Raw genomic sequence first — 15,878 nt, forward strand, 5'->3', positions numbered from 1 at the left:
GAGGCCACTGATATTTAAAGATAATGAGGAGTGTGTAGGTGGTGGCTATTTTTAAATAATAAAATTAGAGAAGTATAAGCAGATATTTTTCATTTTCCTTCTTCCCCTGCCTCCCTCCTCCCACTCCTTCTCCTCTTCCCCTTTCTCCCCTCCCCCTCCTCTTCCTCTTCTTGTTTATTTTCTACTGTTTCTCAGTCTTAGACATTTTCATTTCTAGACCCCCAAGGAACCTTTATTCTTTTGGGATTCTGGGCTGATATGAGAGTTGCTTAAGACTCTTCCTTTATAACTTCTCTGTTGCCAATCCTTTCATCTGTGGTTTGTTCTAGAAATAAGACGTCCCTGTTTACTCAACTCTGAGTCAGATACACTACCTATTACAGTCAGTGAGATGTAAATTATGAGTGAGTAACTCGAGGACAAATTAGTTATGTCCTTTCCTGCAGTTACTTAGACTTTGAAAGCATTGGTTTCCTCATCTGTGAAATGGGTGTGGCCATCCTGCCCTGCTTTTGATCTGGGGCTGTTCTGAGGTCTAAGGAGATAGTGCGTGTGACGGTGCACTGTCAGTGGTGAAGCAGTGAGTGCACACGTGGTGGAGGTGACTTGTTTTTCTGATGACATTTTCATGAGTAAGGTCACAAGTTCCACCCTCGCTCTTCTACCCCACCCACCCCCGCGAATCCATGATCCTCCTCCCCTGTCCCTTCAAGGGACATTATGCTGAAGGGTCTCAGCACCTCAGCTGTGATGTGAAGAGCACAGGCTGTGAACTCACTTCTGAGATGAATTTCTGCCACTTCCTAGCTCTGTGACATTGAGCAAATCACAGAACCATTCTGATCCCATTTCCTCACCTGTGAATTTGTGTAGCAATACTTTACTTGGAGAATTGATGCAAGGACTATATGAATAATACACAGTTGAAGTGCTTAGCAAAGGCACAGACTCCTGGAGTATGCTGCTGCTAAGCACTGCATCTCCTTGATGACCTTGGTTCAGTCCTCAGTGCCCCCTCTGGTGACCTGGCAGGTGGTAGGATCCCCCCAGTCTCAACATGGCCTCCACAGAGATCAGGTGTCTGGTTTGGCCATGAATTTGGGCTCTTGGAAAAGTAGGAAGAGACACAGGTTGTTGACAGCACCCTCTCCGCTCATTCTGTGGTCAAGACCTTGTCCTCTTTGTCTCCTCAGGCACCTCCCTTGTGCTCACATTGCTTCCACTTAATTTGACCGAGGTCTGAAGAGCCGAAGGGCCCCATTCGAAGCTGAGATGCTCACTTTCATGTTCCTCTCCACCAGCCCATCACTATCCTGCCTGTCCTTCAACTTAAGTTTAGTTTGAAGCTGATGACATTTCTGTTTATCTTAAAGGCCTCGCTTTCAATCTTTCAGGGCTGCATGTATCTACCTGGAAGTACAATCAAGGAGATTGCCACAAATCCAGAAGAAGCGGGGAAGTTTGTCTTCGAAGTCATTCCAGGTAGGTGACAAAAAGTGGGAGAGATGTTCGTTACATTCCCGGGTTACTTCTGATCCCAGAAGTCAAGGCCAGATTCAGTGAGTCTGTCAACCAGCTAGCCAACCAACCTAGTAAGAATGCATAATAGTTCTATATATAGTTAATGATCCTATACTAATTCATTAATAACATAGAAACTAAGTGGATGTGTGTCTGATTCAGCTCTGTAAGCATTTCAGGGGCACCCTCTTGGAGCCAGCTATTCATTGGGCACTGGGACACTGATCTGAAAGTATATCACCCTCGCCAACTAAAAGGGAGCTTCCCTGGTGGCTCAGTGGTTTGTAAAGAATCTGCCTGCCAATGCAGGAGACACAGGATCGATTCCTGGATCAGGAAGATCCTCTGGAGAAGGAAATGGCAACCCACTCCAGTATTCTTGCCTGGGAAATCCCATGGATAGAGGAGCTTGGCAAGCTACAGTCCATGGGGGTCACAAAAATGTTGAACTTGACTTAGCAACTAAGCAACAACATGGAAAGGAACTTAGCTTTGAAGGTGAGTGGGACAATAAAATGAACAAAGTATAAACAGAACCATGAGAAACTGCCGTGTTGGTAGGTCAAAAATGGTTGATAATCAGCAGTCTTATATGGTGCAATGTGATCTAATAAGAAATGACAGCTCCAACTTACTGAGAACTCATTACGTGTCACATGCTGTAATTCACCTACTACACAAGTTAACAGCACGCTGGAGATGCCTCTTTCTAATCAAGAGTTACCTTCCTCGAGTGCATGTAGGGAACCGGGGAATTTGTCTCAGTTTGTCTCAAGGGGAGTTGATGTGTCACACCGAAGCTGCTTCTGCCCGTCTCTTGCCCCACCAGGAACTCCAGGGCTGCTGGTCCAGCTCTGCAGCCAGGTTTTGCTGCTGCCATGGTGACACAGCAGGAGAGGCCCCAAGTCCCCTGAGTGCCCCTTCCCTTAATTCTCTCTTTAACCCTCACACAAGTCAGTCGTATGCATAAGAAGCTTGAGGGGGAAGGCAGTACAGCAGAGAGGGTACACGTGCACTGTTGGAGCCAGCCTGTGTGGGGCCACACCTGGCCCTGCCGTTTGCTGTGTGTGTGATAGAGTAAAGTGAAAGTCGCTCAGTCGTGTCCAACTCTTTGCGACCTCACCAGGTCCATGGAATTCTCCAGGCAAGAATACTGGAGTGGGTTGCCTTTCCCTTCTCCAGGGGATCTTCCTGACCCAGGGATCGAACCTGGGTCTCCTGCATTGCAGGCAGATTCCTTACCATCTGAGCCCCCAGGGAAGCCCCTGCTATGTGTGTAATTGTGGTCAGTTATTGAATTTAATAATTTAATTATTTAATTTCTCCTTGCCTCTGTTTCTTTACCTGTGAAATAGGGACAATGATGATGATAGTGAGGATTAAGTAAACAAATATATATGTCATACTTGGTATAGTATCTGGTAACAGTGTTGTCATGTCAGTGTTTGATGTTTTGGCAATAACTAGAGGAAATTGTTGGAGAAGGCAATGGCACGCCACTCTGGTACTCTTGCCTGCAAAATCCCATGGATAGAGGAGCCTGGTGGGCTGCAGTCCATGGGGTCGAGAAGAGTCGGACATGACTGAGCGACTTCACTTTCACTTTTCACTTTCATGCACTGGAGAAGGAAATGGCAACCCACTCCGGTGTTCTTGCCTGGAGAATCCCAGAGACGGGGGAGCCTGGTGGGCTGCCGTCTATGGGGTCGCACAGAGTTGGACACAACTGAAGCGACTTAGCAGCAGCAGCAGAGGAAATTGTAAAATTCAGAAATCAATCTCCAAACTGGCTATGACTGTTATAGAAAACAAAGAAAAATAGGATTTTTTTTTTAAAGTTCAGCTCTTCCTAAGTGGCCACCTCATGGGCCTTCCCTTGATTTTTATATGAGGAGCTATCCATTTTTCTTCCTTCTGAAAGAAGAGCCTACTTTTCCAATCTCTCTTTTCTGGGAGAACTCCACCCCTTTCCCACAAAATTTCTTCTCTTTCTAGGGCCCCTTTCCCAGCACAAATCATGAGACACAGCCACTTATGATAACTTGTGTTCCATAGCCTGATTTTTCAATATAGGGTGATCCTACTGAGAGTTCCAACTAGAAATTTACTGTGGGCTTTGCACCAAGAAGCCAGTGCCTTTGGAGACTCTGTGCTAGGGTAGGGTGAAGATTTGTCCTCTCATCGTAACTTACACTTGCAGTTGTCTCCTGGGCTGCTGGGGCAGTTCTTGGGCAGATTCACACATGTATGTAGGTGCACGCACACACTCATCACATAAGGAAAAACAACACTTATAAAGCAATAGTAAGGTAGGGAGCCATTTTCCCAAACATGTCATCATTCACCCAACCTGAAATGAGACAATGCTTTCTATTACAATGTAGGGAATTTTCAGTTCCTTTTTTGGTCATCTTTTTGTATGAAAAGATTCTCAGGGGTCAACCCTGGCATAAGAAATGGCCTTCCTAATCAGGGCCCCCTCTCTGTGATCACCAGTGTTAGCTGTACAAAGCCCACAGAGAAGAATTCCACTGTTGTTACGCTCTGCTTTTCTTTATTTGGAGCAGGCAAAGATTTGTCGCAGGCTTCCCTTCCCTACTTAACTCAAGCAGAATAGCAGTCTCCCACCCAAAGGGAATCATCAGGTAGCGGGGGGCTATTCCTTCTGTGGAATATGTAGGATTTAATTCTCATACTGCTTTCTGAGATGTGGCACAAGATTTCTTGAGCACCGGCTATGAGCTTCACATGTTGTAGGAACTGGGAACCCAGCAATGAATGAAACAGCCTGTAAGCAGCTTAGAATCAAGGGGGGAGACTGACAACAAGCCAAATGAATGAATACATTGTATAGTTTTATGATGAGATCAGTACTATAAGAAGAAAACAAAGTAAGAGAGAGGCAGTTCTGGGTGAAGTGGGGATGGCAACTGTTGATTTATCATTTGAAGGAGAGCAGGCAGAATAGACATCATTGAGAAGGTGACCTTTGAGCCAAGATCTAAAGGAAGTGAAGGCATGAGCCAAGTGTGTATCTGGAGAAGAGCATTAGAGGGAAGGGAACAGCCGATGCCAAGTCTCTGAGCCTATTTCTCATGTTCAGGAAACAGCAAAGCGGTCAAGGTGGTTACAGTGGAGTGCTGAGAGGGGAGAAGAGGAAGCGATTTGGTCAGGGGTGGGCCCAAGTTTCACAGGCACTGGTCAGTAACCACAAAGTTTGATTTTTGTGCTGGAAGGATGGAAAGCCATTGGGAGTTTTGAGCAGAGAAGTAACATGATCTAACTTTTGTTTTAAAACTCTTTTGAGGCTAAAAAGGGGCAAAGACATAGCAGGAGCAGCAGAGAGGAGGTTATTGCAATTATACAATTGAGTGATAGAGACAATGAAGGGGATGAAAAATAAAGCAACTTCTGGACACATTTTGAAGACAGAGAGTACTTCATTTGCTGACAGATTAGAGGTAGCAAAGAGAAGTCAAGGTTGACTTCAAGGTTTTCACGCAAACAGGAAAGCTGGCTTTCCTGAGATTTGTGCATGTAGAAGATCAAGGCTTTAGCTTTGTATTTTTGTTTTAGTATTAAGTAGTTAACTTGATTTTAATGACAAGGAAAACAATGTTCAGGGTAATTTAGCTACTGCTTCCATAGAGGTAAGGATATGATGTTAAGAGATTTAGAAAAAAACTCCCCACTAGATTTGGAATGGGAGGGGAGATGTGAAGGAAGGGTCCCTAGAGAAAATAACATTTGTACTATATTTTAAAGGATGGGCTTCTCTGATAGCTCAGATGGTAAAGAATCTGCTTGCAATAAGGGAGACCCGGAGTTTGATCACTGGGTGGGGAAGATCCCCAAGAAGGTAATGGCTACCACTCTAGTATTCTTACCTGGAGAATTCTGCGGACAGAGGAGCCTGCCAGGCTACAGTCCATGGGGTCACAAAGAGTTGGACACAACTGAGCAATTAAACTTTGACTTTAAAGGCTGGCTAGGAGTTCCTTAGGCAAGGGAAGAAAAGAAGGCAGGTTCCTCTCTAACAAGATAAACAGCCCAATAGGTGACACATGCTGAACAGACTGTTTAAGTCAGAGAAAGTATGTGTCTGAGGGAAGAGCTGCTGTTCTTGGGCTTTGTATTAATGTCAAACAGTTTCTCTCAAAGACAGCTCTTCCTAGCACCTCAGTGTGTCTAAACACTCATTTGTTTGTAGGGCAACAAGAACTTTCAAATTCCTTGTGGTTCTTGTCTCTCAAATCTATCTTAATCTCATTCAGCCTCACTTTCCTTAGCCTTTGAGAGAAACTACTTCTGAATCCATCTTGTCATCAGCTCTTCTGATCAGAAAGATCAGTCATAGAAGCTCTGATTATTTAGAAACATCAAGATCTGGGTATTTCTTAATTGTTGCCATTATGCAACCAAACGAATCTCTCAGGAATGAGTGTGAATTGAAAGGCATGTTCTCTCAGACTGGAGTGTACGCGTGATGGAAGACACCAGATGAATTTTGGCCAAGGTCAAATTTGAAGCACCATGGGCTGATGGAGACTCTTGAGAGAAAGATCTGTAGCCTTGCCCTGAGTGTTGTGGTAACTTACTGGGTAACTTCTGGGCTTCTCATGTGGTGCTGGTGGTAAAGAAGCTGCCTGCCAATGCAGGTGATATAAGAGACGTGGGTTCAATCCCTGAGTCGGGAAGATCCCCTAGAGCAGGAAATGGCAACCCACTCCAGTATTCTTGCCTGGAAAATCCCATGGGTGAGGAGCCTGGTGGGCTACAGTCCATAGAGTTGCAAACAGTTGAACATGACTGAAGTGACTTAGTACATACTGGGTACCAATGGGCAAGGCCCGTTGCACCTCTGGGCTTCATTTATTTGTGGAGCAGAAATGATAGTAGAGCCTCATTCTACTTCAAAGGGATATTGTGATTCCTTTGGGATTCCTTAGTTCTTCCCCGAGGGCTTTTTACTGCCTATTTTACTTCTGGAAACATCTGGATGTTCCTCAATAGCCAGTGCTTCCATGGACTGAGACCAGAAGAGCTGTTGATGACCCAACGATAAGATGGATTCAGAATCAGGTTTGTTGTCATTGTTGAGCCACTAAGTCATGTCTGACTTTGTGACTCTGTGGACTGTAGCATGCCAGGCTACAGAATCAGGTTTCTCCAAAGCATAAAGAAAGTGAGACTGGGTAATTTTAAGGTGGGTTCAAGAGACTGGAAACAGAGGAACTTTGGAAGTATTCTGTTGCTATGAAAGAAAATACAGGTTTGGGCCCAACTGGGCAGATATAACAGGTTCTTTTTAAAAGTTTTTTTTTTTAAACAGATGAACCTATTGCCAGGAAGGAATAGAGACACAGACATAGAGAAGGGACATGTGGACACCGTGGAGGAAGGGGAAGGTGCGATGAATTGGGAGAGTAGCATTGAGATACAGACACTAGCATGTAAAATAGCCAGCTAGTGGAAGGCTGCTGTATAACATAGGAACTCAGCTCAGTGCTCTGTGGTGACCTAGAGGGGTAGGGTGGAGGGTGCGGGGGAGGGACGCTAAAAAGGGAGGGGGTATATGTATACATATAGCTGATTCACTTTGCTGTACAGCAGAAACTAACACAAAATTATAAAGCAATAATACTCAAATAAAAAAATAAATGAAAAAACAAATAAAATTGGGACTATGTTTTCTGACATCTAAAAGAAATTGAACTTATTTGATGTACATTATTATGTAAATTACAGGTGTCCAATATAGTGATTCACAATTTTTAAAGGTTGTACTCCATATATAGTTAGTATAAAATATTGGCTATCTTCCCCATGTTGTACAATAAATCCTTGTAGCTTATTTTATTTTATACCCAATAGTGTGTGCCACTTAATCCTCTACCCCAGATTCTCTCTCTCTACTTCCCTCTCCCTACTAGTGACCACTAGTTTGTTTTCTATATCTATGAGTTTGTGTCTCTTTTTTTTTTATTATTATATCCACTAGCCTGTTGTATTTTTTAGATGTTATCTATAAGCAATATCATACAATAATTATCTTTCTCTGTTTGACTTATTCTACTTTGCATAACGCCCTCCAAGTTCGTCCATGTTGCTGCAAATGACAAAATTTCATACTTTTTTACTGGCTGAGTAATATCCCATTGTATGTATATACCACATTTTCTTTATCCATTCTTCTGTTGATGGACATTTAGGTTGCTTCCATATCTTGGTAATTGTAAATAATGCTGCTATGAACATTGAAGTGTTTGTATCTTTTCAAATTAGTGGGTTTTTTTTTTCTTTTGTTTTTTGATAAATACCCAGGAGTGGAATTTCTGGGTCATATGGTAGTAGAACAAACTCTTTTTGAAGGAAATGCCCTGATATTTTGAAAAGAATGGGTTGATATCCCCTAGAACAATTTGAGATTTAATAGTATCTTGTCGTTGCCCTTATTTTCTTGCTGTTTTTAAGACCTATGTTTGACGGGTTCCCTCTCTACGCCTCTCCTTCTCTCTCCCTACTTGTCTCTGTCACTTTCTCTCATTCTTTGTTTCGGTTTCCGGTCCCTACTCTGCCCCCTCGTCATTTCCTCTACCCTTTTGTCCACTTGAGAACTCCAACCCAGGACATACTACAGATGTATGTCTATAATATTGGGTTTAAAGTGAAAACAGACTTCATTGGTCTGTCAACTATGTATCAATAGCCACTGTTTGCAATGTCTCGTGCAGGCAGGAGAGCAGTAATCCTGAACAAGAAGCACTGATTCACAAGAGAGACACCTGTGTGCTCACTGTCCCTCCCTCCTGAGTTGCTGTTTCCTTTCCCACACCCACAGCTGAGCTCAGGGTAGCCGAAGAAAGTATCCATGACTGGCGTGATAGACTGAAGTCTTCAAAACTTGTACGGGCTGAGCCTGTCTCCTCTAGTACTGACATTGCCCCTCGCACTTCCTCTTACTTTTGGTAGGAAATGGCTTCTGTCATTCAAGGGAGCAGATCTCAGCCCAAATCAACTCAATTGTCAACCACTGGGTTCAGTGATTCATCTATAGAATTGGGAGTTTCAGCAAAAACAGCAAAGGTGCATGGATATTCAGTTCTTCTGGGAATAAGTAGATGCTTTTGTGTTGTTTGACTGATTGTTTAATTGGACCAAAGAAGCAATTCAGGCTTGACTTCCCCCTTGCTGCCCCTTGCTCTACTCCCTGGCAAATGTAAGACCTTCATTAATGTTACTTCTTCCTCCAGCCTCATGTGACCAGAGTCGTACAGGACAGGATTCCTATGTCCTCATGGCCAGCTCCCAGGCGGAAATGGAGGAGTGGGTTAAATTCCTTAGGAGAGTCTCTGGCACGCCCTCTGGAGGTAAGGACCCCTGCAGGCTTTTCTGAACAGGTGTCTGTGACATCTCAGAGATGGGAAGGAAGTAGTTTCAGACATGATCTTTCCTGGAACAGTGTTCAAAGAAGACCACGAGGGGACAACTCTGAGGCCGTGCTCATTGCCAAGGCTCTAACTTCCCTCCCCCAGTGATATCAAAGCCAACTCTAGATTGGCTGGAAAGATCTGTGTTTGCACTCATCGACAAATGTGTGTGATGCCCTGAAGTGGTCCTTTCTCCCCTCTGGACACAGTGCTTTTGTCTGTAAAATGAATGGATTGGAGCAGCTGATGCCAGTCTCCAGCAGCACTAACCTTCAGCGGTACCAAGAGTCTGCCCAGTTATAGGGACTTCGGAACCTAAAAGCGTTGATGGCAGGATCTATGCTAAAAGCATAATTAAGGCTGATCAGCACAGGAAAGGAAAGTTGCTGTGGGGGTCAGACTGGGGAGAGGTTCTGGATTTGTGTCTAGTGTAATAGGTATGCAATGAATTCAGAACTGAACACTTTTCTGGCTTACAAGTATTTGAGTGTACAAGCTCAAGTTCAAGGTTACAAGCCTGAGTATTTGAGCTCTCTGACATACTTGATGTTGTGTCCACCAGGAGCCCTGCCTGTGAATAACTAATGTGAAAAAAAATGAAATTAATAAACAGGTGAATCCAGTATGTGATTTTTCATGTCATTAAAAAATATGAAAGAACTGATGTGGACATGATCTCAAGAGACCACATAACACAAATGAGTGTATTCAACTTTTTTAAGAAGACACTCATTTTTGTCAACTTCAGGATAACTGTGTAATACATGATTATTTATCAGTTATGCTGCCTGTTAATTTATAAATCATTGGAGGGGGTGCTTTTACAACTCAAATATTATGTATTTTTTAATTGCCCAATTATTTCTTTCAAAAATGATGAGCACCTTAACAATTTTGTGGACATTTGAAAAAATATAGGAAAATAACCACCCATAAGGCTACCGAAGATATTTTTATATTTTCCTTTCAGCCAGTGTTCATATATACACACTTCTTCCCCAGGATGATAGACATAGGTTATATGCAATTCAATGCCTTTTATTTTCTAGCTTAATTTTCCAAAATGGTTGTATAATCTTAATTGGAAAGATGTATGCAAATGATGTTAAACAAGAAAGAGGGACGCACTGGGCATCTGTAGTCACTTCTTCAGGAAACCAAGGGCAGGAACTTCCAGGAGGACTCAAGGAGCTGAGACTGAGAACTGATCAGCATTAGCTTATCCTGTTTGTTTCTGAGGGGCCATGCAGCTGTTCATTCTGTTTTTCTCTGCCTGCTTGTCTGTTTTCATCTAGTTAACAGCCCTCTACCACTCATGCCAGTCCCAAATACTGCTGTGCTAGCTCCAGCTTTCCTGTATTTCTCCCTTAACTACCAGTGGAGATTGAGCTCAACCTCTTGTTGTTCAGTCACTAAGTCCTGTCCAGCTCTTTGCGACCCCCATGGACCTGCAGTACACCAGGCTCATCTGTCCTCCAGTATTTCCCGGAGTTTGCTCAAATTCATGTTCATTGAGTCAGTGGTACTATCTAACCATCTCATCCTCTGTCGCCCCTTTCTCCTTTTGCCTTCAATCTTTCCCAGCATCAGGGTCCTTTCTAATGAGTCGGCTCTTCACATCAGGTGGCCAAAATATCGGAGCTTCAGTTTCAGCAACAGTGCTTCCAATGAATGGGGTGGCAGCAGAGGCTGAGCTCATTCCCTTTCATGGATCACAGCCTTGTGGCGAAGGCACTTGCCTTACTCAATGAAACTATGAGTCATGCCTTGCAGAGCTACCCAAGACGGATGGGTCATAGTGAAGGGTTCTGATAAAGTGTAAGGAAATGGCAACCCATTCAGTATTCTTCCCTGGAGAACCCTATGAACAGTATGAGCTCAGCCTCTACCATGGCCCCATTCCAAACTCCTGGCTCAGCTGTGGTCAGGATCAGGGGCAGAGATGCTGTCCTATGACCTGCATGGGGGGTTGAGGGGTGGGCTGTGAGAACAGAAGTGACTTGGATGGGACAGCCCAACTCAAGAGTGCCTGCCTCCTACAAAGAGCTGCAACCTATTACCAAAAAAAAAAAAGTGTGATTTCATTAACCATTTCCCAATTCCTAAATATGGCATTTTTGGGGGTGCTAATCTAGTAGAGATGAGATGTTTATTTATTAAATGTCTATTCGGTGATGCTCACCCTGGTGAGCTGTGTCTCACCAGCTGGTGGCTAGTCTTATCTGTGACCTTCCTTACTGCCCTGGATTGTGAGATGGTTGACGTTTTCTTTCCTGGATCCAGTGCTTTCACTAAACTGACAAGGGTAGTAGATGCCTTCTAAAATATGTACCTGTTCTGAGTCAGAATGCTGTGGCTGTGCTGTGACCAGCATCCGTGCCCCCTGTGGTGCTCTGCTCCGCCTTGTCAGAGTGAACTGCTGCTACAGTCATAACACAAACGGGGATTTCTTCCTCACCCCACCTGGAGGCCACCACCATCAAAAGCAAGTCAAGCATAAGTCCTGTAGGCAGAGGAAAGTCCAGGGGAGGAAAAATAAGAGCACGGCACTATTTATTTATTCAGAGAACAAGGTTTGGATTTGATGTGGCATCTCAGACCCTTAAAAGTTTTCCGTTGAACCAGACTCAGAGATCTCAGGATGAGAAGGCATTTGAAGACAGCAGAGTCCAGTCTGAGGCCATGGGACAAGTCAGACATTTGCCTTTCCTGTTTTTAAGTCAGGACAGTCCAGTCCTGAGGAAGTAAATGATTTTTCCAAGGGGCCCAGGTATCAAGGGGCAGCAGCAAGGCTACTGTCTCTGTAGGGGGCCCTCTTTCGCCTTGTAAAGTGCCGCGCATCTGCGTCTACTGGATCCCCAGGGCACATCCTTCAAACACCGGGAAGACACTGAGATCTGCTGCTGCTGTCTTTTTCCAGCTCTTCATGAAACTTCTTATGACTTTTTTTCACCCAGAACCTAATCACGTCTCACCACCTTCACTACCACCATCCGAGTTGAGATGCCAGACTGTCTTGTTCCAAGTGCGGCTTTGATCTCCACACTCTCTCCAGGCTTTCAGCCTCTCCATCTTACAGTCTGTTTTCAACAGAGCAGAAGAGCAAGCCTGTTAACTCTGTCATATCAAGATCCTGCTTTACTCATCACAGTCCAATAGCTTCCTTTCTCTGTCAGAGGAAAAGTCAGAAGCGTTAGGATGAACCTGTACACAATCTGCCCCCATCCCTGTGACCTCTCCAACCTTGTTTTCTAGAACCCTCTCCAGTGCTCATTTCATTCCAGCTTCACCAGCCTCCGCGCTCTTCCCCAAACACCCTGGACACAGTCCTGTCTCAGGGCCCTGGCACTTACTGCTTTCTCTGTCCGTAATCCTCCTTTCTCAGACAGCTGTGTGACTTGGTCCTTTGCTTTGCTCAAGTCCTTGCTCAAATATCACGTCAGCAAGCCCTGCCGCAATCGTACCGTTTAATATCAAGCACTTTTCCCATCAAGTCATTCTCATGACAGTTCTGCAGAGCTGAGGCTTCTTCCTGCCCCAGTTCCTTTTCTAACTCCCGTGATGGGAAAGATAGTCCACGTGGTTCCCACGCAAACCTAACTTCTTCCCCATGGCTCTTCCTGCCTTGGAACTGATTCTGAACACGCCTATAACCGTGTCTGATTCTGGGACCAACTTCGGCGGATATGTGTTGTAGGGAGGGGGAGGGTTCCCCCACAAGTTCAAGCAATTCTCCTACAGGAGCTAGGTGTTATGCAATTGAACTCAATTTTGACACTATCTACAAAGGTAAAGAGTCCGCCTGCCAGTGAAGGAGATGCAGGAGACGTGGGTTCAATCCCTGGGTTGGGAAGATCCCATAGAGGAGGAAATGGCAACCCACTCCAGTATTCTTGCCTAGAGAACCCCATGGACAGAGGAGCCAGGTGGGCTACAGTCCTTGGGGTGCAGAGTCAGATAAGACTGAGTGACTGAGCACACACGCATTCATCAAGAGATAGCTTCAGGTTTCACAGATTAAGAGCTCAGTCCTGCAAGACTGCCCACAAGCACACACTCACTTCATATGCCTTCAACAAGTCCATATTGTACCATATGTATGTGACCAAACAGCTAGAGATTAGAAATTCCAACAATCCCTCCTTGGGTTCTAATAATTTTCTGGAGTGGCTCAGAGTGCAGAGGAAACCAGTTTACGTACTAGATTACTGGTTTATTATAAAAGGACAAAACTCATGAACAGACAAGTAGAAGATATGTGTAGGAAAGGTATGGGTAAGCCCTCTCCCCGCACCCTTCTATCAGTTCCTCCTTGTGTTCAGCAACCTGACATCTTTCTGAACCCATTTTGTTTGTTTTTTTCTGGAGGCTTCATTACATAGGCAGGATTGATTAAATCAGTGGTCACTGGTCATTGAATTCAGTCGCCAGCCCCTCTCCCCTTCCAGGGAGGCTGAGAAGGCTGAGACTGAAAGTTCCAAACCAATAGTCACATGGTTGGTTCCCCTAGCAACCAGCCCCCATTCTTAGCTAGGATCCAAAAATTACCTCTTTAACATAACAAAAGACACTTGATCACTCTCATCTCAGGAAATTCCAAGAGTTTTAGGAACTCTGTGCCAGGAAATGGGTGGAAGAGCAAACATATATTTCTTATTATAAATCATGATATTGCACCTTGGAAAGCAACATTTTGGTGCACCTTGGTATTCCAGCTTTTTCTTTTTTTTTATCTTGCTAATAAAGATATTTATAATTTACAAAGCAGTGGTAGTATTTGCACACATTCATTGTGTTTTTTTTATTTTGAATCAATTCTTTATTTATAAATTCAGTATCTTTTTTTTTCATTTTTATTTTATTTTTTAAATTTTATTTTATTTTTAAACTTTACAATATTGTATTGGTTTTGCCAAATATCGAAATGAATCCGCCACAGGTATACTTGTGTTCCCCATTCTGAACCCTCCTCCCTTCTCCCTCCCCATACCATCCCTCTGGGTCGTCCCAGTGCACCAGCCCCAAGCATCCAGTATCGTGCATTGAACCTGGACTGGCGACTTGTTTCATACATGATATTACACATGTTTCAATGCCATTCTCCCAAATCTTTCCACCCTCTCCCTCTCCCACAGAGTCCATAAGACTGTTCTATACATCAGTGTCTCTTTTGCTGTCTCGTACACAGGGTTATTGTTACCATCTTTCTAAATTCCATATATATGTGTTAGTGTACTGTATTTATGTTTTTCCTTCTGGCTTACTTCACTCTGTATAATAGGCTCCAGTTTCATCCACCTCATTAGAACTGATTCAAATGTATTCTTTTTAATGGCTGAGTAATACTCCATTGTGTATATATACCACAGCTTTCTTATCCATTCATCTGCTGATGGATATCTAGGTTGCTTCCATGTCCTGGCTATTATAAACAGTGCTGCGATGAACATTGGGGTACACGTGTCTCTTTCCCTTCTGGTTTCCTCAGTGTGTATGCCCAGCAGTGGGATTGCTGGATCACTTATGATCTGCCTTAGCAGTTCTATTTCCAGTTTTTTAAGGAATCTCCACACTGTTCTCCATAGTGGCTGTACTAGTTTGCATTCCCACCAACAGTGTAAGAGGGTTCCCTTTTCTCCACACCCTCTCCAGCATTTATTGCTTGTAGACTTTTGGATCACAGCCATTCTGACTGGCGTGAAATGGTACCTCATAGTGGTTTTGATTTGCATTTCTCTGATAATGAGTGATGTTGAGCATCTTTTCATGTGTTTGTTAGCCATCTGTATGTCTTCTTTGGAGAAATGTCTATTTAGTTCTTTGGCCCATTTTTTGATTGGGTCATTTATTTTTCTGGAGTTGAGCTGTAGGAGTTGCTTGTATATTTTTGAGATTAGTTGTTTGTCAGTTGCTTCATTTGATATTATTTTCTCCCATTCTGAAGGCTGCCTTTTCACCTTGCTAATAGTTTCCTTTGTTGTGCAGAAGCTTTTAAGGTTAACTAGGTCCCATTTGTTTATTTTTGCTTTTATTTCCAATATTCTGGGAGGTGGGTCATAGAGAATCCTGCTGTGATGTATGTCGGAGAGTGTTTTGCCTATGTTCTCCTCTAGGAGTTTTATAGTTTCTGGTCTTACCTTTAGATCTTTAATCCATTTTGAGTTTATTTTTGTGTATGGTGTTAGAAAGTGTTCTAGTTTCATTCTTTTACAAGTGGTTGACCAGTTTTCCCAGCACCACTTGTTAAAGAGATTGTCTTTAATCCATTGTATATTCTTGCCTCCTTTGTCAAAGATAAGGTGCCCATATGTGCGTGGATTTATCTCTGGGTTTTCTATTTTGTTCCATTGATCTATATTTCTATCTTTGTGCCAGTACCATACTGTCTTGATCCTTCCTAGACAACCAGTTTATCTCTCTCCTCCTCCCCGCTCCTTTTTTTTACTACGCTTTTCCTAAGGGTCTGTCTGGAAAGGTTAGATTAATTTTTCCCGGAAGTTCTGGATGCAATTCTAGAGTTTTCTAGAATTAAGGAGAACAGAAAGGGAAGTGATCACACCTAAACTTTAAATGACTCTTCCCCAGACTCCCAGCTGTGCATTTTCTTCAAACCATCTCCTCCCTTTAGTAAGACGGCTCTGCTTCCCTGGATCCGGCCCATCCCCAGGAGGCTGTTAGCCACTTTGCAAATCGGTCCTCAGTGGGGACCCGCTTTGCCCTCTTCCTCTGGAGGCTGGCCTCTGAGGTTTTCCTGAGCCGTCGCTGGACACAGAAGCGCTGCTCTAGGTTGTGTGCAGTTTTGTTCCACCCAACCAGGATATAAGAGCCTGGGGGCAGGTCCCACAGTTTAAGAGTCTTTGTGTGTTTGCTAGCACTAGGCATGGAGCATATAAATATGCAATTGTTCTATTCCTTGGGTTCTTTTTC

The 15,878-nt window shown here is 43.7% G+C and overlaps 1 protein-coding gene across 2 annotated transcripts in view; it reads left to right on the forward strand.

The window, feature by feature from the left end:
• The window catches only part of ARHGAP25 (Rho GTPase activating protein 25), a 92,092-nt gene that overhangs the window by 48,912 nt on the left and 27,302 nt on the right, over window positions 1-15,878 (forward strand). For both annotated transcript variants that reach the window (XM_027555675.1, XM_027555672.1), the window contains exons 3-4: window positions 1,395-1,482; window positions 8,775-8,891. In XM_027555675.1, coding sequence (XP_027411476.1) covers window positions 1,395-1,482; window positions 8,775-8,891 — 205 coding nt within the window. The remainder of the gene's footprint in view (window positions 1-1,394; window positions 1,483-8,774; window positions 8,892-15,878) is intronic.

Source organism: Bos indicus x Bos taurus, chromosome 11, assembly GCF_003369695.1.
Source record: "Bos indicus x Bos taurus breed Angus x Brahman F1 hybrid chromosome 11, Bos_hybrid_MaternalHap_v2.0, whole genome shotgun sequence".
In the NCBI taxonomy this organism is placed as follows: domain Eukaryota; kingdom Metazoa; phylum Chordata; class Mammalia; order Artiodactyla; family Bovidae; genus Bos; species Bos indicus x Bos taurus.